This window comes from Danio rerio, chromosome 3, assembly GCF_049306965.1.
Source record: "Danio rerio strain Tuebingen ecotype United States chromosome 3, GRCz12tu, whole genome shotgun sequence".
Classification (NCBI taxonomy): Eukaryota; Metazoa; Chordata; class Actinopteri; order Cypriniformes; family Danionidae; genus Danio; species Danio rerio.
In genome coordinates this window covers 37,070,575-37,097,152 of record NC_133178.1, presented here as the reverse complement: position 1 = coordinate 37,097,152, position 26,578 = coordinate 37,070,575, and the positions used below count along the sequence as shown (strand labels likewise).

At 35.8% G+C, this 26,578-nt stretch overlaps 1 protein-coding gene across 6 annotated transcripts in view; it reads right to left on the bottom strand.

The window, feature by feature from the left end:
* asic2 (acid-sensing (proton-gated) ion channel 2) overlaps window positions 1-26,578 on the bottom strand; it is an 814,368-nt gene that overhangs the window by 402,967 nt on the left and 384,823 nt on the right. For 3 of the 6 annotated variants that reach the window (XM_073938693.1, XM_073938698.1, XM_073938695.1), the window contains one exon: window positions 23,865-25,497. In XM_073938693.1, the coding sequence (XP_073794794.1) occupies window positions 25,261-25,497 (237 nt within the window). In that variant the 3' untranslated portion in view covers window positions 23,865-25,260. 6 annotated transcript variants of the gene reach the window in all.

Below are 26,578 nucleotides of genomic sequence, written 5' to 3'. Positions count from 1 at the left end.
TCTTAGAAGTCTTTAATACTCAGTCAAACTACATTTCTGTGGTCTGCTTATGCGATGTGCACTAAAGTTTGAATGATGGTATTCACATTTATTTAAATAGACCGTACTAACAGAACGAATGCAGAAAATGTCTGTTTTAATTAAACCAAACATGTCAAGTGCTAACATACACTAAAATACAGTATCTTTCATTTGTCTGGAAAGGTAAAATTTTTTAAACATAACCAATGTAATGACAGCCATATTGAGTCAGACCCCATACCACACACCAGCTTATTGGTGGAGAGGAGATAGAGTGATAAAGCAAGTTATAATATGGAGGGAGGCCATGATAGCCAGTGGGCAAATTTGGTCAAGATGGACATCCTGGGATTTTTAATGACCACAGAGAGTCAGGACCTCTGTTTAAAGAGGTGGTCAACTCATCTAATATTGTAAACTTTAGTTGATGTGTAATATAGCTGTGTGAACATAAATATAATTTCTGAATGTAATCCGGGTTAATAATGTCGTAAACCCTACAGGTTACGTGCATTCACCCTGTGCAGCGAAGGGGCGTGGCCAGATGTGCTGTGTTGTTATAACAAAGACACTTCCTAGTGACAAGGAGCTGATCCGCGAATCACAGCACATGATGTTAGCTGACCAATCAGAGCCTCTTGAGGGCGGGCTTGAGGAGGAACTAGGAAATATGACAGTGAAGGGGCGTGGCCAGATGTGCTGTGTTGTTATAACAGAGACACTGGCTATTTCTCAATTCCAAGAACGCAGAGAACGGACTTGTGTTCTTGTGGAGACCGGTCTAGCCAGGTGTCCTCGGAAGAATGTACTCAGGAGGCCGCGAGGGCAGAGAACGCGTCCTTTGAGAATTGAGATGCTGCTTTCTTCCTGATGGTCACATGACCTTCACGTGTTTTAAATGGTAAATTATTTAAACATTACAGCCTTCATACAACGATTTATTGTTTTTTCCCTTTTCAAAATATATACTTTGCATAAAAACATTATAAATCTACGTTGTACAATATAAAATAAAACAGATTTTAATACGAATTTCAGCAAAACACCCTTAATGTGTTCATTCCTTTATTAAGATGTCCATGGTAATGTTTACCTTCACCGTTTCATTTAGGGAAACTCCTAAAGTAAATAAGTTATATCTCTGAACTTTAATAATAAATCTAAATAAAATGCCGTGCTTCCCACCTCCAGTCGCAATGACTTCTGGGACTTCCAGAGTTAGTTCGGTGCTCAATTCTGCATCATTGCGTCCTCGATATCAAGATCACATCCGGGAAGTTTCACGCGTCCTCCGTACTTGCGGTCTTGAGAATTAGAACTGAACTTAGGCAGCTGATGATGATGTTACACGAGAACACGAGGCACAAGCCCGCAGAAGAATGCATATTGAGAAACAGCCACTTCCTGGTGACGTGGAGCTGATTCGCGAATCACAGTACATTATGTTAGCTGACCAATCAGAGCCTCTTGGGGGCGGGCTTTAGGAAGAACTAGGAAATATGATAGGGAAAGCAGCAATGTGTCCCCTTAAGGCACTAACCGGGCCTTGCTTAGCTTTAGTAGACGACCATGTGAGAGTTACAGAGAGCTAGCTACCGACTGCCGGCTTTAACGTGTTTGTTCCATATTACATGTAATTACTATAGTAATTGCAATTAATTATGCATAAAGACATGAAAATTACATAATAACCCATAATCTAACCTTAAACCTATATTTAGTACATCTGATTAATTAATATTACTTGAGAAGAATATGAATAGGTACATTGTGAAATAAAAGTGTTCTTGCTACATGTAATGATTATATAGCAAAGAATTATTCATGATTACATTCAATAACCCTTAACCAAATCATCAGATGAACAACATACTATACTAAGTACATCAAGTTAAATTTAAAAGAAGAAATAAATCTTTATTGAACTTTTGGATGAAATTGCAGAGCAGTGTTTCCCAATCCTGTTCCTGAAGGCACACCAACAATACACATTTTTAACCTCTCACTAATTAAGCACACCTGAATCAACTCATCAGAACATAAGAAGAGACTCTAAAACCTGAAGTAATGGGTCAGATAAAGGAGACATACAAAATATGTACTGTTTTGGTGTGCCTCCAGGAACAGGGTTGGGAAACACTGTTATAGAGTATGTTCTGTATTTCCTTTTACAGTGGTCAAGAGAAACTGTTGCACCATTTCTCTTTATGAAACAACCTAAAGAATTGAAAATGTCCCAATATCGGAAATTCTTGCTCTGCTCTGCTGCACTCCATTGCACAGCACTTTTTGCTGGAATGACAAAATGGTCTAAAAGTTACATGTTTTGGTCTGCCCGTCCTCACATCGTTTGTCAATGTCAAAATGATTAAGTACATTTAATAGTAAAATCAAAGTAGGCAGGGTTCATGATTCAGAAAAGCAGAGCGGCTGTTTTAACACAGGAAAACAGCAAGGCTAAATTGAGAAAGCAAAACATTTTTAAAGTAAAATCAGTTTTTTTAATGCCAAAAAAACTATAAGTAATTGGAGTTGTGTTATATAATCATTGTATGTAGATCATGCACCTATATGAACATCCTATTATCTGATATATCTGATATAAGAACCAAAATCATTAATACTTTATTGCCACCTGCAGTTCATTTCACCTAGAAACAACAGCGGAGCATGTGTAAATGCTATTTGCTGTTTTGAGGAAATGTAGACTGATGCATTTTAACAGCGAACTGCATGCTTTAAAAATGAGTGAACGTGTACATAATGAAAATATTATTTGTAAACTAAAACAAAAAATGTTTAATGCTTTTCTTAACTAGAATTAGACATAAAATGTCCTGTATCGTCCAATTTCTATTTAGTCAATCCTTTTCTTTTCGGCTTAGTCTCTTTATTATTCTGGGGTTGCCACAGCGGAATGAACCACCAACTTATTCAGCATACGTTTTACGCTGTGGATGCCCTTTCTCCTGCAACCCATCACTGGGAAACATCCATACACATTAATTTACATGCATTCACTATACGGACAACCTACCCAATTTACCTATTGTCACGGTTGTAGGTTTGTGCGCACTCCTGAGTGTCTGTTTGGTCACATGGCTTTGTTTTGTTTTGGTGTTCCACGTGTGTCTGTTACGTCAGGGTTATGTCATGTGCTATGTAGAGCCCTGCTATCCTGATTAGCCTGCCAGCTGCGACTTGTTATCTCCACTTAATCTGGACAGCACGTCTCTTGTTTCTTGTCAGTTAGTTGTTGGTTTTTGATGTACTCTCTTGTCTATTTTCAGGACTGGTACCCTGCCTGTTCTCCCACCCCTGTTTGAATGGGATCACCATGTATCTTTTGTTTGTTTATTTATCGATTTGGACTTTGTTTCCTTGCTATATTGACTACGTCAGTAAAATAATTTTTACTTGGATATTGGATCCTTCTAGTACTCATTCCACCTTGTTACACCTATCCCACATGTCTTTGGACTTGTGGGGAAAACCGGAGCACCCAGAGGAAATCCACGCCAACACAGGGAGAACATGCAAACTCCACACAGCAATGCCAACTAATCCAGTCGAGGCTCGAACCAGTGACCTTCTTGCTTTGAGGCGATTGTGCAACCCACGCGCCACAGTGCAGACTCAATTTCTATATAAAATTTTATCTTTATAGGTAATTGATTGATTTACCTGTTCAACCCAATGTACAATGGTGTTGGTCCAGTATAAATTACTGTCCTGAGGTCATGGCAACACATAAGCTTAAGGTCAGGATTTCTTCAAAAACAGGATTTTCTTCTACTGAAGCTCCAATTCAGTCAAGCATGTCACAGGTCTTTTTCCCCCACCTAAACAAGTTGTCATCATCAATCTCTACTGTTGATTTTTCTACTGAACACAGACAAAGTGAAATGACAAAGCAGTTTTTATGTCTCTCCATGAAAAGGGATAATGATCACTAGCTCCCCTTTCACATACATTTACTTAGAATTCATTTATTCATGCATTCGTGTTGCTTCATCTTAGTCCCTTATTTATCAGGGGTCGCCACAGCAGAATGAACCACCAACTATTCCGGCATATGCTTTATGTAGTGGATGCCCTTCCAGTCACACAAAGTACTGAGAAACATTCATACACTAGCATTCACACACATATACTTTGGCCAATTTTGTTATCCCATTTCCATTATAGCCCATGTCTTTGGACAGGAGGACACGGAGCATCCAGAGGAAACCCTCATGAACATGCCAACTGGTTCAGCTGGAACTTAAACCAGTGACCTTTTTGCTGTGAGGCAACAGTGCTAACAACTGAGCCACCATGCCGCCCAATTACTCATTAAATGATTTATTTTCTTTTTCATTCATTCGTTTTCTTTTTGACTTAGTCCCTTTTTATTAATCCAGGGTCGCCACAGTGGAATGAACCGCCTGATTTATATTCTAACAAATTAAATTAAATTAAATTAAATTAAATTAAATTAAATTAAATTAAATTAAATTAAATTAAATTTAATTTAATTTAATTAAATTTAATTAATGTTAGAATATCAGTCTTATGTGTCCTGATAAAAGTCAAATGCACAAGTGTTTCTTGTGATTATTTCATTTACTTATTTGTTTTGTATTGTAATTTGAATAGTTTGTATTTTTGTTTGAGCATTATTTTATATTTTTCTAACTTGCATATTTTACTAACTTGCTGTTTTCCCATGCTGAAACAGGCACTTTGCATTGAAGATTGAAGTGCTGCCACTACTTGTGTTTCACTACTCCTATTTACATTTGTGTTAAATATTGCAAATTTATTTTTCACAATTTTTTTTCAGGTTTTTAAGTAAAGTTTAATTTCATTATTGATCCCTTTTAAACATCAAACACATAAAAGGCATTCTGCATCTTAATTTACACGTATTTTGGGTAACTGCAGCCCCCACTTTTTGAACATGAACATGAAAATGACATTCGACTTACATGATTGCCAATCTCCAACGCTTTGGTGCAGAGATTTAAGTGTGGTCTCATTTTAAATGGGACACTTGTTAGATTATAGCTTTTACAGTAATTTTAGCCATTTTACAAAACCTGTTTTAGCCCAAATTTGAGAGAAAAGCTAAAAATCTGAACAACTGGTGTTTTTTGTTACTTGAAATTAGCCTCTTTACATTTGAATTTAGCCTTTTTTACAGTGAATGGCTATAACAAAGTAAAGCTTTAGGACTGATTTAGGAAAAATAAATAACTGTTGCTTAGTAATCGCTATCAAAAATCTGTCACTATATATGGAAACTTTAAGCTTTCAAATGATATCTAGTTTGTCATGATTCAATAAGGATTTAATTGCAATATAGTGAAGCACATTTAAGCGTCCCTCTTGCTGTACGTAATGGTGACAGTTAAGGTGTTAAACTGACTATAACAATTAATAGCAACAATAGATTAAAATGTGTTTGCTAATTCATTCAGTCCTACAGTACATTGGGTGGTTTGGCTCTATAAATAAAAAAAGCCAAATCATCATCTCATGATTCCCCTGCAGTGAAGTCCCTCCAAGACACTGGCTTCAGCTAGCAGGTAAATGAGCACAGAGAAAAGACTGTGTGTGTGGGTGTCAGAGTCAAGCAAGGTTTCCACAGTGTTTACTTGATGCCAAACACATACTCCTCTAGAGACAAAAGACGGACCTTTTTTCTTTCTTTTAAAACTCTCTCTCCCACAGTTACTTAACTTTAACTTCTCACCCCATCCTTCTCTCTTTTTCCAACTGACGGCCCTCTCATTTAGTGCTTTCCTCAGTGGACACTGTAATTGACTGAACAGGAAGACCAAACTGCGTCCAGTTGGCAAGGGATTGTGGTAATGTATGGAGAGAGAAAAAGATCCATTAGAGAGCTAATAGCATGTAAAAACATCAATGAACGCGGACGCTGGGGGAGGTTTGTCCTTGGCTGGCAAAAAAAAAAAAAAAGGGAGGGAATTATGAGAGGGAGGATTTGAATGAAAACTATAAGATTACTCCCCTAAAATGAATTTGGTGTATGTGTGTGCACTCTGTGTTTGTTCACTTTATCAGAAGCTGATGAGCAACTGGAAATAAACAACTCCAGCAAAAATGTCACAATGAAGACAGATTTTCTCCCTCATTTTCTCTCTGACCTTTTTTAATAAATAATGAGGAAATTGCTGCTTTTAATGAGGTTTGCTGAGGTTGTTGACAAATAGGAAGGTGTGTGCAGACTGTATTTCAACAAAAATATGTCATTATTTTAGTTAACAGCCAACCACAATCCTAGTAAACTGCTAGAACAGATAGTTAGTGGTTAGTTTCTCTATGGTTTGATGAACTGTAAACTGAGGTGTCATTTTAAATGCAGGAGACATTAGCCCCTTTCACACAGTGATCCCGGTAAATATCTGGAAAATTTCTGAAATGATTTCATTGGTAAATTCAAATGTGTGCTTTTCACACAGGCAATGATGTTCCGGAATTTTTCTGGAAAGGACATTCACACATCCATTCCATAATACTGGTAAACTTTGACATCATTGAGCCAAAATTAGCTCTAAACAGTCGTGCTTGTAATAAACATGAAGGTGGTCAGTCTTTTTTTTGATGGTTTCACTTTTATTTAAAATTTTTAGCATTCATGTACAGTAACTGCTTTTTTTTTTCAGAGATGGACCAAATAACTACACTGTAAAAATAATTTATGGCTTATTTCAGGCAGCTGGGGTGCTGAAAAAATGTAAAATAATGGCTGTTAAATTACAGAAATTTACCATAAAATAAAAGACATTAAATTACAAAAATTTCCATAAATTTAAATTTCTGGTAAATTTCTGTAATTCAACCTCTGTTATTTTACAGTAGATTTCTGTAATTAAACGGCCGTTATTTTACGCTTTATTTCTGTCACCCCAGCTGCTGGAAATGAACCGTAAAATTATCCTTTTTGTTTTTGTTTGGTGTAGGAAAAAATCTGCTAATGTTACTATACGGCAGAAGTGTTAACAGCAGCTAGAACAGCTGTTTACATATTTGATGACATTTCAAACTCGGATGGATATTGTGAACAACATTGATGAAAAGATATGAAGGAACACTTTTACATATTGACATGTACATTTGAGTTTGGCTTGCAACCTGTGAGATACCTCTTAAAATGAAAGACTCCTGTTGTTGTAGGCTACTCGTATCTGACCCATAGGAGCACTTCACATGCACATGTGTCACACAGCTGAATGCAGAGCTGGCAGGTAAACTCACAGCAGTTTATAATAAGCATTTTATCAATCCTTTTTTCCACAGTTTGCAAGAACATAGATTCGTTATCTGACTAACAAGCAGCAGCTAAATATGTCTGGAGAAGGGTTTAAAGCTGTTTATTTTCATAAACTGCACAGATGTGCATTCGTCTGATTGGTTGGAGTAGATGTCCATGCCAGCGCGTTCAAAGAAAGCAGCATTCTGGCAAATTACTGAGAACTTCTCTTTCTGGAAAATTACCAGACCAAATTTACCAGTATTTTCAAAAAGTGGGATCCCTTTCCAAAAAAATTGCCAGTAATTTTCCAGAAAAGTCTGTATGTGTGAAAGGGGCTGTTGTCTGAGATGTTTTGAACAATACTAAGGCAACATAATTACTCACTTCAAGTCAACTAATCACTCTAAAATCAAGAGGTCCACTCACTTTTTTAAAGTTAAGTCCAGTAACTTTACCAGCATATATAGACACACAGCTTAAACGTTAAACCAATGATAAACCAATGTCAATACAGCTACAAAGATACAAAGAGCCCACAAAAAAATATGCTTTGACATGAGCACAATCTCAGAGCATAAATAGGTTATTTTTGACCAATAAGATTAGAGGATTTTTTGGTTTTTGTAAATATTGCCTTGTGAAAGTGAATGGAACCAGGGATGGAAAAAAAATACATTAAAATGTATTTTAAAATAAAATACAGTACCAAATGCCTTAATTTTACATGTATAAACATTAAACTACAAAATCCAACAACCACAAATGTATCAAAATAAAACACTGTATTTTGTAAATTGAAAATAAATACTACATAATACTTTTACATGGGAGTATAACATTTTTTGCAAACCTTTATCAATAGGCATATTTCATCAATCATTTCACCAATAAACTGAATTAGTGAAGTAAACAATGTTTCACAGCAACAGCTTTTATCTGAGCAAGTTTAAGTCAGCCACTGTAGGACCTACTGACTGTAGAACATGCTGTTTGTCTTATTTTCTTGGCATCCACATCAACAATCCACCCAAAACTACTATTATATGTGCAGTTTACTCATTCTCCCAAGATTTGTTTCAGCTCTCCTTTAACTTTAAGATTCTCAGTTTACCCCCTTAGTGAACACCAGTACACAAGCTTTAAGTGTTTTATTATTCTAAGGTCCGTCCAAATCTCCTCCTGGAGCACAGAGACTGAGAATGATTATGTTCAGAAAGCTCCGCATTCTGTTATTAAGGACTGAGATTTTATTCCATCTCATTTCATTTCTGCTGAATTGTACACTATACTGCCATTACATATTACTGTTCTAGGTGTTTTGCAGTAAACTGTTTTCAATGATTGTTGACTTTACTTAATTATACCCATTCCAATTGTCAGTTATTTTCATTATGTGTGCATCTGTCCATCCATACTCCAAGGTGGTCAATAAGCATTGACCACCTTCTTAATCAATTTTCTGGTCTGATCTCAAGCCTAGGTAAATAACAGAAAGCATTAATCTGAGGCCTTAATTGTATGATGTCATCATGTAGACATCTAACAAAGTATTTTAAAAATACAAAATACAAGACACTAAAATGCTTTGATACAAAATATTAAGCCATTTTCATAAACCCTATCAAATATAAATTACTACATATTATTTTGTATTTAAAATATGTATTTGAAATAAGTGTATCATAAATACTGCCCATCCCTGAAAATGCAACATTGTAACAAAACAAAACAAACAATCAACAATTAATACTATTTACAAAACCCTTACCTATAACTTACTGTAATCAATGCAGCACTTTAACAACCTGTGGAAAGCAGATGGCATGCTTGAGTATATTTTCTAATGATGACTGCATAAATAGATTAATCAAATGATGATCCAGCGATGGAAAACAGCATTATACCTAGGCACAGATCCAGACAGATGCATGTTCTGCATTTTAATAAGAGCATTTGGAAGTCTGGATTGCAGTGGTGTTGTAAAGTGATGCTGAAACCCCCCACTGAAATACAGTATGTCATATTACAGTAGTCTGCTGCATCCTTCATAACCAAAGCTGCAAGGTGGGGAAATTGTGCTGCACAAATTGCGTTTATTGTCTAGCCTGCTTTGCATGATTCCTTTAGCAATTTCTCAGGTGCTGAAATGCTGTGCAAATAAAACACAATATCCCCCAGTGATATTTATATATTTTTTTCTTCCATCACAGCCTCTCAAATTCAGTGGATTAGAGATTTGGTTAAAATTCTACAGATGCTCCTGATTTGCATATTTATATCAGACTGGTACAATCGCAGGAACACCTTTTAATTAAATGCTTTATGCGAAAGACAATGGTTTTGACTGAATAACATTTGAATATCGGCACAAGCTTTGTTTTTTAGATGCTCCGGTGTCTGGCAGACTTTCACCTCACAGAGACACAGAACAACATGGCTTGGTTAGTGTCGGTGGCACTACATGGGGTATCATGCAGCTGCAGGTGGCCGGTGGTCTGAGAGACGGATGAGGCAGGGCTGTCAGTCTGAAAGGTGGACCCTGCAGTGAGATAGAGGCTAATGAGGGTGGATGCAAACCGGGGTCAGTTTAATGCACACAGCTGCACGGCTCTTTGTTCGTCCTTCAGTATCCACCTTTTGTTCTCATGTACCCCATGATGCTTTGCCTGAATTAGGGGAGTAATGTTTGTTAAACAGTCAGTGAAATTAGGGCTCTGTAATTAAGGCAATAGTGTGCGCATTTTGTCAGTAAAGCCAGTTCTGTAATCAGTAGTAAATCTCCAACACATTCTCTCAAATTTACTACGTAGAATCGTTTGTCATTCATTTTCTTTTCGGCTTAGTACCTTTATTAATCAGGGGTAGCCATAGTGGAATAAACCACTAACTTGTCCAGCATATGTTTTATACAGCGGATGCCCTTCCAACTGCAACCCAACACTGGGAAACACCCATACACTCTTGCATTCACACTCTAAACTATGGCCAATTTAGTTTATTCAATTCATCTATAGCGCATGTCTTTGGACTGGGGGGAAACCGTAGCACCCACACAAACACAGGAAGAACTCAAACCAGCGACTTCTTGCTATAAGAGATGATTGTGCCACCCACTGTGCCACTGTAACACCAATCGTTTGTCAATCTATGCTAAAGCACGTTCATAATCACAGATGATTTAATCAACTATGAAATTGAAGATAATGGTTTACAATAATGACAATGTCAGCATTTCTTGAGTGAACTACGACTATGTTGCTGCTACATCTAAAAGTCTGTGAATATTTCATATTTAATAATGTTTTATTCCAAATTTAATTAAAATGTTTGAGTGTTTGAAATAATGTGTTTGAGTGTTTATTGGTCACATAGAATCAATAAAAGCAGTTAAAGGTGCAGGATGTAGGATTGACAGCGGCTAGTCTAGTGGTTGAACTAGGTAATGCAAAAATATCTAAATATTAGAGAGATTTTTTTGAGGACTTAATGCAAACTCAGGTTGCCAAATTTGAAAAAACCAAAACATCAAGCCTTAAGCCTCATTCATACTATGAGCGACTCAGAGCGGTAAAGCGACAAGCGACCGTTCATTTCAACAGAGAGCAGGCTACTTCTACGAGAGTGACAGAATCCGTTGGTGACCAGGTGAGAGCGTCAAGTGATGGTACAAAGTTGAAAATCCTTCAACTTTATACAAATGAAGACTTTCTTGAGCCACAGTCAATAGAAGCACCAGTAGAGCTCATGTGATCCTTTCTCATCTCTTGCAGAGGCCGGTTTTATTCTCTGTGCTGTAGAACTACACAGACTTGCGTTTGCTGCTACAAAGTTGCTGCTAGTGTGAAAAAGGCATTACAGTGAATTCTGATCAGCTAATTTTCACATTTGTAATATTTATATTACCACCATTTTTATTTTAGAGGCTGCTGCTGTCCTCCAGAGGTTCGAATTTTCAGTTATGCCCGCAGATATTGAGGCAGCCTTCATGACTGAAATGAAATATGCTGTTTTCTGTTAAGGCAAGACATTTTTTGGGATGCCAAAATATAATTGGATAAATTGGCAGTGGGCGGAGTTACCAAGACCAAAACAGACCAAAGGAAAATTTTTCATTTTTTTTAAATCTAATTTTCTGAAATAATAAAATAATAACTCTATCAAGTGTCAGGAGTACCAACAAAAGTATGTGCAACTCACTGGAAAGCTACACATCTGCCACTCTAATGAACAAAAACTCCCAGCATGCACCTTACACACACCAGTTCCTGTTCTCTCTCCAATTACACACACTGCTGATTCTTATAAGGACTGATTTCTAGGACTACAAGGACACCTCACACACACACACACACACACACACACACACACACACACACACAGACACACTCTCACTCTCTCTCAGTCTCTCTCTCTCTCTTTGCTGAGTCTCGTAAACTGTAAGTGAGCATAACGAAGCATTTTCTTTGTCTTGCCTTTGTTGTGTTTTGACCTTTGCTTTGTTTTACTGTTTACGTTGTTTTGCCGCCTGTCCCGGCCATTCACCTGTATTCTGTACACGCTTTTGGATTATCTGCATGTAACGGTCTGTCCCTGCTTAGACCTTTTTCCTGCTTGACAATTCTCTTAATAAATTGCAATTGTATTCTCATATCCATTGTACCCCGACTCGAGATTTTCAGAAAAGGAGGGAAAAAATAAAGAGTAGCCAGAAGAGAGAACAATATCAAATTTTGTGTCTTAGATTTTTTGTAATTTGATGCAGATTATATAATACATAAATAAACACACATAAAACGTTTGTACTTTTAAAATTTAAATATAAAAAATTTTCAAAGATTTCAGATGCTGATGTCCGTCTTGTGAAAATGGTCCTTACTGACTTTAACATTGTTTTTCAGATGTTTCTTAAATATCTGCAAACATATGATGGTATGTTTATGCTTAGCAGGAGTCAAACACTTCAGATAAAAAACTATCAAAAAACTAACTGCACCTTTAAACATTCTCTTTATGTAACAACTATAGAGATTTCTTAAGTTTCTTAATAGGTGTTTGGAGTTTGAGCGAGAGTTACCTCTAGGTTTGGAAGAGATTTACCACTAATCAGACAACGAAGCTTCTATGACAAAATGTGCACTACAATCACAGATTTGATTAATTGTAGTTGTGATGTGATTTCCATTGATTGCGCAGCCCTAAGTTAAATGTTTGCTTTTTTGTTGTATTTATTTATTTATTTATTTTAATTGAGTACAATGAGGTGACATTATTTTCCCCCAGTTTATTCACTGAATACTGAAAGGCAACTTCTGAGAATTGACCTTTCAGCAGACCACGACTAACACTAAAAACGTAACCTGAGTATTTTCACAGCAATATTATGGCAGTGCATTGATTATTACTGTACTGTAGTGAATACAACGAGAAAGTAATCAAAACAGTGAGTTCAAAAGAGGGTTGGACACAGAAATGCTTGTCATAATAATGTCACGTTAAAACAACAAGAATAACATTATTTTCAAGATAGATAAAAGTAAAGAAAAAAGCCAAAAGTACCTCTCACTTTGTAGCATAACCTTATTTGAAGTGATTTGTTTCAGTCCTTATAAACTGAAGTCACCCTAAACTGGAATGTGAAATGTAGTAGCCACATGTGGATGAATTTAAGGAAATAGGACACATGTGACACATTTGAATGTGGAAACACACATTTAAACATGAGTTAAGGTGAGAATGCAAATGAAACAGATCAGTGAAGTAAATCTCTTGTGACAGTAGAAAATCCTGCCTGAGAGAAAGAGTGGGAGAAGAGAGTAGGATAAGAAGTGTTATTATATTCATTGAATCACAAATACATATGTATAAAGTGTTTATGCTGAAATGAATGACATTAATTAGTTTAGAGCAATACAATAAAGCTAAATTAGGAAAGTGTAAAGTGCTTATAGCCATTTTCTGTTAAGCACATTTGCATAAATTGTATTGGGATTTTACTTTTGGCTGTATTTTATGAATACCAAGAGGGGGAAAAAGGGGTTTTAAACCTTTTGTATTACAGGAACACAAAATGTAGTATGTCTGAAAAATGGGTGGCATTGTGTTTACTTTATATTTACAAAAAGACAAATGCGAATTAAACAAACAAACAAATAAACAAAAAACAATAATAACAAAAAATAAATAAAATTATTATTGTTATTGTTATTATTATTATTATTATTATTATTATTATTATTATTATTATTATTATTATTATTATTATTATAGCTGTTTAAGTAGTACTACTACATTATGTTCAATACAGTACAGTGTGTTCTTGTGGTAAATGTGCGCAATACACAGGTTTAAGTCTGTCCTCTACTTGACTATCGACAATCTATTTGGCCATCTCTATCTTTATCCTGTCGCCGGTTGTCTTTACGACCCTCTTCATCATCACAGTCAGATAAACAAACATCCAAGATGCAGCGCCCTCTTTTTCTCTCTCTCCCTTTCTCTTGCCCTGGGGGAAGGACAAACAATATCTAAAAATAAGCATGCTTAACTGACATAAACACCAGTATTGATGTTTTCCCCTTCTATACACCCTTTTTCATTTCTTCAAAGCTATTGCCCTTCTTGTAAACAATTTAGATTTTCTCACTTTTTTTGTTCTCAGAAATTATTTCCTACCAAAACACATTCCCTTGAAACATTGCGACAACGCTTCTGTGACTGTTTATCGAGAGTAAAGAAATATAGGTAATGATTTCATTCAATCTGACTAAATAAAATTGAAAAGCATGTGGCATTTCTTTTGTATATTTCATTCAATCCGACTAAATAAAATTGAAAAGCATGTGGCATTTCTTTTGTATAATTGAGCTTCATTTTCACGTTTTAGTACATATTCACTTTATATTTTAATTATAGTGTGAATTTTTTAGCATTAGTATTTTATATTCATTTTCTATTTATTATTAAATAATTTTTCATAGTAAGTAAAAGGTTATTTACTTATTTATTTATTTATTTTTTTAATTTTCACAAAAAAGGTTTTCAAAAATGTTGTGTGACATCATTGTGAAATCCTCTTTTTGAAACCCTTATTTTTTAAGACTGGACTTAAATGTTCTCTTATTTCTGTCCTGCCAAACTATTTATTAATTAATTCATTTTTTTTCGGCTTAGTCCCTTTATTAATCTGGGGTTGCCACAGCGGAATGAGCCGCCAACTTATCCACCATATGTTTCACGCAGCGGATGCCCTTCCAGCTGCAACCCATCTCTGGGAAACACCCACACACACTCATTCACACTCATACACTACGGACAAATTAGTCTACCCAATTCACATATACTACATGTCTTTGGACTGTGGGGGAAACCTGAGAACCTGGAGGAAACCTACGTGTCTTAATCGCAAAGTACGCAAGAGTCTTTAGCCCCTTTTACACATACAGACCTTTCCAGAAAATCACCGGCAATTTTCCGGAAAGGTTGTGTGTGTGAACAGGCCCTTTTTAAAAATACCGGTAAATTCGTTCTGGCTATTTTCCGGAAAGAGACGTTGTAACATTACCGGTAATTTGCCGGAATGCTGCGCTGTGTGAATGCAGAAGGAATTAAGATTGCCAGAAAGAGTGCGTGCACGTCTAGAACGTGCTGACGTGAGACGTCTGCTTTAGCCAATCAGAACAGACAGACGCATTTACATCCGTGCGGTTTATGAGAATAAAAGCCTTTGAATATTTTCCCAGACGCATTAAGCTGCTAAAAGTTAGTCAGATAACATTTATATGTTCTTCTTAATGTCAACTGTGTAAATACTGTAATCATCGATAAGATGCTTATGATAAGCCGTTGTTTGTTTACCTTCAAGCTTTGTGTGTGCCTGTAAAACCGCCTGTGTGCGCCTGCACACACACATATTATGAACATCTCGACATGCGAAAGTGATCCTCCATATGTTTTCATCGAAGTTGTTCACAATTCTGATCATCCACAGAGTTTGTAATGTAGTCAAATGTTTACAAATACAAGCGCAGCCGTTTTAAGCTCATTTGTGGTGAATGATGTCAGAACTTACCGGTATTTTGGAATGAATGTGTGAACGGTCTTTTCTGGAAAAATTCCGGAACGTCCTCGCCTGTGTGAACAGCGCTTCTTTGAATATACCGGTAAAGTCGTTCTGGAAATTTTCCAGATATTTACTGGTATCACTGTGTGAAAGGGGCTTTTATGTCTAAATAAATTTTCTTAACCCTTGTGAGCTGTTCAAATTTATTACCATTTTGTTATGTTTGTGGCTGTTTGTGCCCCATTGACTTCCATTATAATGACATTTTTTGAATGTAACGCCATGAAACCATATCAAAAAACCATGCATTCTTAATTGTTGATGTTTTTCCTTGTTGGGAAGAGGCAATTTTTACTATTATTTTTAACTGTCGGTCATCAGTTGGCACCATTCTCCTTTTAGATGTGAAAAAAAGTTTATTCATTCATTTTCTTTTCGGCTTAGTCCCTTTTTTAATCAGGGATCACGGAATGAACCGCCAACTTATCCAGTATATGTTTTACGCAGTGGATGCCCTTCCAGCCTCAACCCATCTCTGGGAAACACCCATACACTCTTGCATGTCTTTTGACTATGGGGGAAACCGGAGCTCGAAAACCCACACAAGCCAACTCCACACAGAAATGCCAACTGAGCCAGCCGGGGCTTGTACCAGCAACCTTCTTGCTGTGAGGCGATTTTGCTACCCACTGCGACATTGTGACATTCAATATGAAGTTCTATGGAGTATAAAAACAAACTATAGTGTGCATGCATGAATGACTATGTTTACTATGTTCTGAGAGCTGAGCTGCTTTTATTTTTTATTTTCTCAAACATATCAAGGTAAGTGTGCAAAGGTGTCTCTTACAATTTTACACATACTATACTTCATATATCCATATAATTTTAAGCCAGAAACCAAGCTTTTTATGCACTGCAACTGATGATCAAATGTTTAAAAAAAATAAAAATTTTACCTCTTCTTAACAGGGAAAACCACCAACAATAAAAATACATAATAATATGGTCTCCTGGCTTTGTAACCAAAAAATGTCATTATAATGGAAGTCAATAGGGCAAAAACAGCCACGAACATAACGAAAGTATAGTAAACACCCAAAAAAGTGTCAAAATAAGATTTGTCAACAAAAACCATTCTATTTGGTGAAACAAAGAAAGTTATGCCCAATTGAGACTCAAAATCAATCAAAATATGGGTTCATCTCTCAAAATACAGAGCCTTACCAGCATCATCAAAACACTGAGAGCGGCCATTCAAAATTTGTCAATCACTTTCCAGCTCGACCAATAGGGAGAGTTTGGGGCTTGGCTGCTATAGCAGACAAGCTGAGCCAGTCAATGTAGGATCATCATAATGTAGATAATATGTTACAACGTCTTAAAAATCCGATTTGCTTGTAGATGTGCAAGCCCACATTTGAAGACATGTCCAAAAATGCAGAGACAGACAACTTTGTTAAAAAGAAAAGAGGATAAATATTTCTAGTGCTTTAACAAAATAGAATTTAATGGACTGTTTGGGTTTCAGTTAAGACCAAAACCTGTGGGGTTTCATCTCAGCAGGAACTGTAAGAGGTAAGCTGAAATCCTTCAAGTCCCATGCTGAAACAATTCATATAATCATGTTATGAAACCGCACTGTGAGTGGTGTTTGCAAAAGCTCTTTTAAAAAAACACAGAACTATCTGCTAGTAGCTCAGAAACTACATACTTCCCTTTGAATTAAGAATGCATTCTATCAATGCTGTCAACCGGTGAGTGATGGGTGATTTTTGGATTGATATTTTCTATCCACACAATGTAAGCACATTCTGACCCACACAGACTATCTGCTTTGACTTTCCTCTGGTCCTTGTTCTGCTCTACCATCTAGTGGAGAGCAGTGTCAGAGCACGCAGCACATATCATGCTGCATTATTACCATCTATATCCATTACAAGCCCACAAACAGAATGCAGTATATCTCAACAAGGCTGAAGCTAAATCTCGGCCAGTGCTGCACACAAAATAAAGCAGTTTAAAATGTTACCAAATGACTCATGTCCATTTTTTTGGAGAGAACAGGAAAAATATAACATTTAAGGTATATTTAACATGACCCGATTTAGGTAAAAACTTAAACAATACAAACAAAAAAATAAAAATTATTTTAAAAATCTGGATTATGAGTTATGTGTAATAACAATGGAATGACACAAGGTGAAAATACTGAATTACTGAACTCTATTTAATATTTTATATAATTTATTTATTTATTTATTTTTTTTTGGTAATGGCAGCATAAAGATGCCTATCATATCAGGTTTGAGTCTGTCCTCAAGTCACATGCATTGCTCAGATGTGAGTGTTTCCATACTTCAACAGTGTAAAAATCTTGATGTTTCTGTGGGTTTCGTCTATCAAATCTGATCTTTAATTTGTATTTTATTTTGGATTTGAGGCAGGTGATTAGCTGGCCATTCTACAGCTTGCTTTTCTTACTCTGAAACCAGTTGAGTTTCATGGCAATGTTTTAGAGCATTGTCTTGCTGAAATGTCCACTCTGGTTTCATCTTCTGTATCCTGATAATGTAGATGTTAAACTGAAGCAGCTAATATTCATTAACAATGAGGAAGAGCAGAGGGTTGCGGAATAACTACTAAGAGATTTCAGCTGCTGTCTGGGCTTTCACTGCCTTTCTGCACCCCCCTTTCTTCATGTGTTCAATACAAAATAGTTTTCCCTGCATCATTTCATTTTATTACACTGTAAAAAAAAATCAGCGTTCCACACAATTCCTTCATGTTGTCCCAACACAAATGCTTTAAGTTAACTTATCTGTTTATATAAATTTAAGTTGATTAAACAAAGCAATTATGTTATTCACCAAAAACAAAAACACAAGAATTTTGTTGTTTCAGCTCATTTTTAAAAAGCAGTTTGAACAAGCAGGATTTTTTTTTGAGTGTAGACATTATTTAATTTGCAAATTATTTAATTTTGCTTTTCTTTGTAGATAAGGATTTGTCTGGCCGTTACCAACATCCAATAAAAAATTCAAGTCAACAGCATCAGCATCATATGTTTTTTGAGAAAAAGGGTGAAGTGTGACGTACTTATTTCTATTTCTCTCACTGTATCAATATATATAAATTTACTCACTGTTCACTCACCTTCAAATGGTTCCAAATTTGAATGAGTTTCTTTTTTTTTTTCTTTGAACACAAAATAATTTTGGTATCTGAAAGCTACTGACTACCAAGAAAGTTTCATTTTGAGGCAAACTATATTGATTAACTTGAGACAACAGACATTGAATTGTTTAATCATTCGTTTATATTATTTATTTCACCATTCGTTTAGTGTTCACATTTCAAGGTTTTAATGAATTATAAAAGTTGTATAAAACAGAAAATTCACTGGTACAACCTTCCCTACTCTCCAAGAACTGTACTTATCCAGAGCAAGCAGAACGGCTACCAAAATAACTCTGGACCCCTCACACCCAGCACACTGCCTCTTTAAACTTTTACCTTCTGGTTCTGGCTACAGAGCACTGTGCACCAGAACAGCCCGACACAGAAACAGTTTCTTCCCTCAGGCAATCCATCTCATGAACACTTGATGATATTAATTGTGAAACAAACATCCCTATTGGCTATACACTTTTTATACAAATATACACTTATTTAAGAACATACTTGACATGCCAATTTGCCCATATAATGTTGTATTTAGTAATATATCTGTACATACACTTATATATTTGCATTAACTACTTACGTATAGTTTTAAAATATATTTATTATCTGGTTTTTGTCGTTTCTCTGTAATTCTCTTGCACTGTAGAAGCTCTGTCACGAAAAAAAATGTGTGAAAAAACCTAGCAATAAAGCTCTTTCTGATTCTAAAAAAATAAATAAAAGAAAATAGGATAATTTTTTTTAATTGAATAACCATGATTTCCACAGTTCTTGAAGAAATGGAATATAAAATGTGTGATTTAAAAACCTTGAACCTGCGATTGAAAATGAGTAAATCAAGTAAAAGATATGATTATAAACCCTTATCTATTAATTAATAAGAGTTCTCTTAATTAATGGATGAGCAAAGAGCTTTCAAACATAATTTTTAGATAATGAGGGGCTTTGAATTTAATAAAGATTCAGAAACGTTTTTGTAAAAGAAGACTAAACTTGCTTTTACAACCAGCCACCAGATGGCAATAGGAGAACCAGAATAACAATAAGGAGGATATCCTTATTTCAGAAATCAAGTGCTAAATTACTCTCATTTTTTTTATTTAGACGCCTCTTTAAACAGTCCCTCTGAATTATAACGTGTCAGGAGCCAAAAACAGGTCTCCAGTTTGTTCTGACAGCAGGTAAAATCTGAATGATTCATGTAAAAATGTAACTAAAAAAAAAAAATAACCAACACAGAGTCATACTAAATTCTCACACTAAAAGAACTGTGCAGCCAGTCAACTCGGCAGTATTTCTGGGCAAATTAATCTGGCACAAGTCTAATTAGGCAGATGCCAACACAGACAGGCTGCATGACGTGGCTTAAATATGGTCCACTTGCTGCGAGGATAAACATGGTTTGTGCCACAATGCGTTTTTAGTGCAGTGAATTATTGACCGCTGAGAGCGCAAGAGCAGGTTTTTGTTTACTTTTGTACAATACGCAAATCAGTTACATTGTGTCCAGTGTTAAACTTGTATCCTGAAGCAAAACCGGTTGAGAACCCGTGGTCTGAACCACCTCCTACCATCAAACATGAAAACAATTGAGTGAGCTTGAGGGAAGCTTTCTGTCTTTCTCCATCTGTGTCCCTGTCTAGCTCTTGCTCTTAGTAGTCTTTCTCTCTCTCTCTTTCCGACTGTCAATGTGAGTTAACATCTTCATCTTCATCTGCCTCTAACTGTGTATCACACTGTCTCGCTCTGTTTATGTCTCTACATTCATAATCCATATCGCTGTTCCCGAGGATTGTGCTGTTTCTAGGGATATGCCACATGGAACTGTAATGTAGTAGAGAATTTACATATCTGTCATTTATGGGTATGCGTGTGTGTGATGTAGTCTGAGCGTGTAGCTAATTTGTGCTGCTTGAGATGGGACACCACAATCAAAAACAGTTATTTTCTTGCACGTCAAATGTATACATATGAACATTATATGAACAATTTCCTGAATTATGAAGAAATAAAAAGAGATTACAAAGTCTCCTCTGTAAAATCCTGCTATGACACTTTAAAAAAAGAGACAATAATTGTGAACTCAACTCATCCAGTGTTCAGATTTCTGTGCTAGAAATGTATGCAAACTATATTTATGGAGCCCGAAAGGGACATGATGAAAAAAATAGGTGGAAGAAAAAAATAACTGGATGGGGGAAAAAAAGGGATAAGAGAAAAAAAGAAAACAAATACTTTTTTTTGTTTGTTTTTGTGTTCCCTTGCAAATATGTTTTGCATTATCTTACAAAGATTTTGTGCGAGGAAAAGCAAACACTTCCTGTTCACTTTATACATGTCAACCCTCCCGTTTTTGCCATCATTCTCCCGTATTTTACCATTCTATCCAGCCATCATCCCGTTTACATATTTTCCCATATTTTTTATTTTGAAAGCACATTGACATTAATATAAAAATATTGTTCAATTTTTTTATTCCTTTAAAGCTGTGCATCAAACCCTTCATATGCAACCTCTGAATCAGCAAATTCATGTAAATTCGCTGAAAGACGGACACACTTCATATGATGAACTGATCCCAGATCAGCTTACACAAAACATCTTTGCATTCCTCACAAAACATATGTGCGAGATAAAAAAATATATTGTCCTATCGTAGTTTTTTTGGCCCAACCAGTTTTTTTTTTTCAGTCACCCATTTTTTTTCCACACCATCACATCCCTTCCGGGTCTCTAATTAAAACAATGCATGATTTTATATGTTAACACACTTTTATTTAAATCTAATAATACACAAAATGACATTCATAATGTAATCCATCAACAGGGATGCATTATGATAATGATTAACCGCTCCTTGAAATATCATAAACATTCAGAACATCACGCGATGTCCGCAAAAGCTATTTTTGGAGGAGACAAGAAGAAATTATCACTGTGCTTGCCCTGGCTCAGTCTTGCTTGTCACTAGGGTACAGTATGTGATACAAAGACAGACACACACAAATGAACATTATGAAAACAATAGTTTGCTGTACTGTTGGTGGTTTACTTCTGTTATTTAGGATGATTGCATTCATACCTGAAGTGAGCCGGACCAGAGTTTGCACAAACTGTAACCCAGACCACCACTTTCAGGCGGATTCGGGTGCGGTTCGTTTGAGCACACCCAAATTCAGAAGACACGTTCACACTAAATAACTGTACCAAACTCAAACGACGTCAACAACGTCAAACAAACCCGGGTGCAGACCAAAAGTGCTAGTGTGAAAGCATCCTTGAACACCTTATCCCAAAATGTATTGATAAGTAGACATTCAAATAAACATATGCATATATGTCTCCACAGAATTTGAACAACACAATGAGCAAAAAGGAGTAGGTAATCACTTTATTTTGTGTAACACATACGTTTTAAATTTATTTTTGGCATTTTGCCTTTAAAGGCACAATGTGAAAGGTCTACAAGCCTGGATTTGAACTCGCAATGCCTGGAGTGATGTTGTGCTATATGTCAGTGCACTAACCACTGGGTGGTTGACATGGCGCTGACATAGGTTTTTTTACCATACTTTTCAGTACTTTTCAGTACTTTTAATACTTTTCATTTTTATTTATTTCTTCTTTTTGTTTAGTATTATTATTTATTTTCATTTTTTTTAATAAAACGAGCACCCCATGTCCCTCCACTTTATCCTGCAGTACGTTGACTCCTCAGGAACCTACTCAGCAATCCACTCAGCTGAAAAGGTGACAGGAGGCAACCTGCTGCCTCTTCAGGACATATCCACTTCCAGGAGCCTCAAGTGGGCAGTTAAGATTGTGGCAGACTCCTCTCACTTTATACACTTTTCATCCATAATATCCATAACCTATCATGGTTTCTTACTTGCCCCCAAAAGACACATTACATTAATAAAATAAAATCTCAAAATTAAAAGGGTTTCATATGTACACTTAAGAGACTTACCTCCAGCTGTGACAGCTGTGTACACTGCCTCATTTTCACACATCTTGCATAGACTCACAGTTAAAGTATGTGTGTGTGTGTGTGTGTGTGTGTGTGTGTGTGTGTGTGTGTGTGTGTGTGTGTGTGTGTGTGTGTGTGTGTGTGTGTGTGTGTGTGTGTGTATGCATATTTAATACAGTCATTTATACTGTTATTTTGTAAGATACTACACTGTAAAAAGCAAAAGCTGTTCTCTCTAATAAAATTAAGTGCAGTCAACTTATTATAAATACATATGTTCACCTTGATTGGTTGTGTCAAAAGCATGTTAATAATAGAGATGGTAATAAGGGAACTAAGGAAACAGGTGAAAGATTAAAAACCTAAGCATAATCAGGCATTAGCATAATAAATCTGAGAGCTTTTTCAATTCTTTGATGTTCAAAATGTATAAATATATTAACTTATTATAATAGATTACTAATAATAAATGTAATCATATGTATATGATAATGTAATAAATTGTATTATAAAATATTTGTATAATAATAATAATCATCATTATTATTATTATTATTATTATTATTAATAAGATTTAATTTATTAAAAATGAATAAATAATATTGCACAAATATTATTATTATTATTATTATTATTATTATTATTATTATTATTATTATTATTATTATTATTATTATTATGCGAATATGTCCTGGTCCTCCAGGTTGGGTAGTTGAGTATTGGGCTGGTGACCCACCTCGTAAAAACTAGATGTCACAAAACACCAACATGGTGCGTGTATATGTGCATGTCCTGGTCCTCCAGATTGGGGGTTGAGCATTGGCCTAGTAACCCACCTCGTGATAATTAGATGTTAAGAAACTAAATATCAACTTCGATATAAACAGCCATGGGAATAAGTATAGTATTGTTTTTTTTTGTTTTGTTTTTTTGCTTTTACTTAAATGTTTTTGTTCAGCTTTTAAGGCAATATTTTCCTAGTGATGTGAACACTAATACGAAGTTAAAAACAAAATATTTTGAGTCAACAGTACTGCAGTTTACTTTATCAAGAAGTTGTAATAAAAACTGTTTGAAGCTATCCGCACTTAAAATTAATACACTACTTCGATATTTTGAGGCAATCGGTTTTCTCAATTTTCTAAGTAAGGTCGACTTATTACATTTTACAATGTAGTATTTAGCTTAAAGTGCAATTTAAAAGCTTAACTGCATTAATAATGTTAACTAGGCAAGTTAGGTAAATTATTCAAAGTTATTAGTTAACAGTGGTATGTTTAGTAGCCAGTTAAAAAAAAAAAACATTTGTAAAAGAATTAAATATCACAGAAGGGCTAATAAATAAATAAATGCAAATATTCTCTCTCTTTCACTTCTCTCCTCATAATGTTTAAGTTTTTAATGCTTTCTAAAATATTAAAACAATTCCACATAAGGTGTTTTAGATGAAGGTGAAAGGGATAAAGACCCTTTCAGCTACTGTAAGAGAAGTATTTCGTTCCAGAGCTGTGGTTTCTAAAATACTGCCTTTTTACAATGTCACAAGATCATTCAAGTCCCCCAAAAAGTAAAAGCAGGAACAGACAGGATAAAGCAGAGGACATCAATGAGCAATATGCTCAACACTGCAACGGGGACTTATCACAAGTTCAGCTCCAAACACAGTAAGGATCTGTCTTGACAAACATTGTCTCAATATAAAAGAAAAAAAAGAGTGGGGATTTGGGAAACAAGAGCTGTAAATCGTTTACAGTTACAGGACAGAGTAAAATGCAAATGTTTATCAGAAGGTCATTCACTGCTCTATAAGCCAGCAATTTTATACAGCACAATACACTTCTGTCACAAAACAGTATGAGCAAAGCAGTTCACTGAAGATGCAAACACTGAAATAATGAAAAGCCATCCCAGAGTCCTGATGTAAACCTGATTGAATTCTTAGTAAAGACAATAAAAGCAAGGTCCTGTTCACTTTCTACTCATTTTTATACGTCTATAACTATCAGACCATCAAGTTTTCTTGTAATTTGTCTTTGTTGTCAATTGCTGTTCTCAAAATTTTCACCTTTTGATTTTTTTTTAAGCGCATTAGTTATTCTACAACACATTGCTCTCCTTGCTCGGTAAAGTATAACAACAACTAAAATGATACCATATTTTAAACAATGAAGATGACATTATTTCTGAAAAATCAAGTGTCCACATATGTGGGTGCATCTCATCTTTTCCTATCAGCTGTATTCAGTTTGTGTCTCTCGGTAAACGAGTTCATTCTAAGTTCACAGTCATGTGTCATGTTTGTCATCCTCTTAAGTCTGATGTGTATAATTTTTTTGATGCTAAAATACTTTTTTACAAATTCCACCTTAATGTGTAGAGACAACTATAAATAAGCCATTTGTAGGGACAACCATAAGCAATTCGTTCGCGGGCCGATTTCCCTGAAGCAAGTAAACACTGTCGCTTTGAACACATTACCATTTTTTCCTTAAGCGGCCCATTGGAGCAACTCCTGATAAAAATCACAATCATTATATTTCACCTTATCGATTCACTTTGATGGCTCTGGTAAAAATACACAGCTTCAAACTCCTTGAGGACAATGCGAGCTGCGCAACACAGAGTCGCCTAAAGATGGAAGAATGTCCTGTTAGCCTGATAAAGGACTGCAGAGATTGAATGCAGTGCCACAAATCAAAACCATACAGGGTCTCCCAGGACACATGCCATTATTAGAAGAAAGCTTGACTTGATTAATCAAGGCTAGTGAAAGAAAAGGCATGCACACGGAAGCTGACAAAGACATAATGCTAAAAATGAAAGAGACTGACCCTGATCTGCTATATGGTACTTTTTATCTCCGTTGTAGAAAATTCCCTGTCTAAATCTGCAGCGGTTTGTCTTGGCCGATGCCCTCCGCAGGGAGTTCACATGAAAGGACAGATCAAGGGCTTCATCTACAATAGCAGTGCGGCGGAGGCAGATGGGTAGATAACTTACCTGTGTGGCCCGAGGTGAAGAGAAAAGAGGAGTCCCACATCAACATTGTCCAGGTCCAGAGAGGTGTTGCAAAGGATGTCAAGGATGAGGACATGGAAAAGAAACAGAGAGAAGTGCACATTTACAATACTGCAGCTACATACTGTATTCTCACTTATAAAGTACAAGTGTACTCAAAGTGAAAACAATGTCTTCGTATAGATTATGGACAGAGATGTGATGTGCAATATAATTCAAAAAAGAGTGTTTACATGACGCGTGGAACCTAAGAACATAGAGATATGATTTTTCCAGATTTTTATTTTTCAGGGCAAGTTTTAAATGTTAGTGAAACTGGTAAATATTTAGGGCATGTCACTACTAAGGGAATTACGAAAGTTATATGCTCAAGCAAATATCCTGATGACAAAGATTGACAAAGATTTGTGTTCGAAGCAGGTTAAGGTAAACTTCATACCCAGCTCCTCTGTAGTATCATTTTAAAAAAAGAGAGTCTCCATAAGCTGCAGGTTGTATACAATGATTGTATGAGGATTCTTCTTCAAAAATATAGATGGTGTAGTGCAAGTGAATTATTCTTTAAGGCCCGATTTACACAGGGCTTTAATGTCAACGCTTGACGGAGAGCATGTCTGAAGTTGGGGCTGACGTGATCTTCATAGTAGCGTCAGCCAATGAAATAAGTCCACAGTTGGCTACTGTCTGAGCTGCGTCCCAAACGGCACACTATACAGTATGCACTTATGAACTTACACACTCAACAGCATAGTATATGTATGCAGTGTCTTCCCAAATGAAACACTAATAGTTTTTTTTTACTTAGCAGAAATTCAAACCGTTTTCTTGATGGCGTTTGCCAGTTGTCAAATTTGTAAAATAAACTAATCAAACTACCAAATAATATCTGCCCTAAGTATAACCGCATTCACCATCTGGAGGCGGTATAATCACTCCCGTAAGAGAATTTTGCTTTCACAATCCAAAATAAATAAAGCAATCCAACATGAGCGGCCAAAAGGTCCGCCCCTTCCGTTATGTGAGCAAAGCAGTGGCCATTGAGTGCGTGAAGCGTCCAACATTA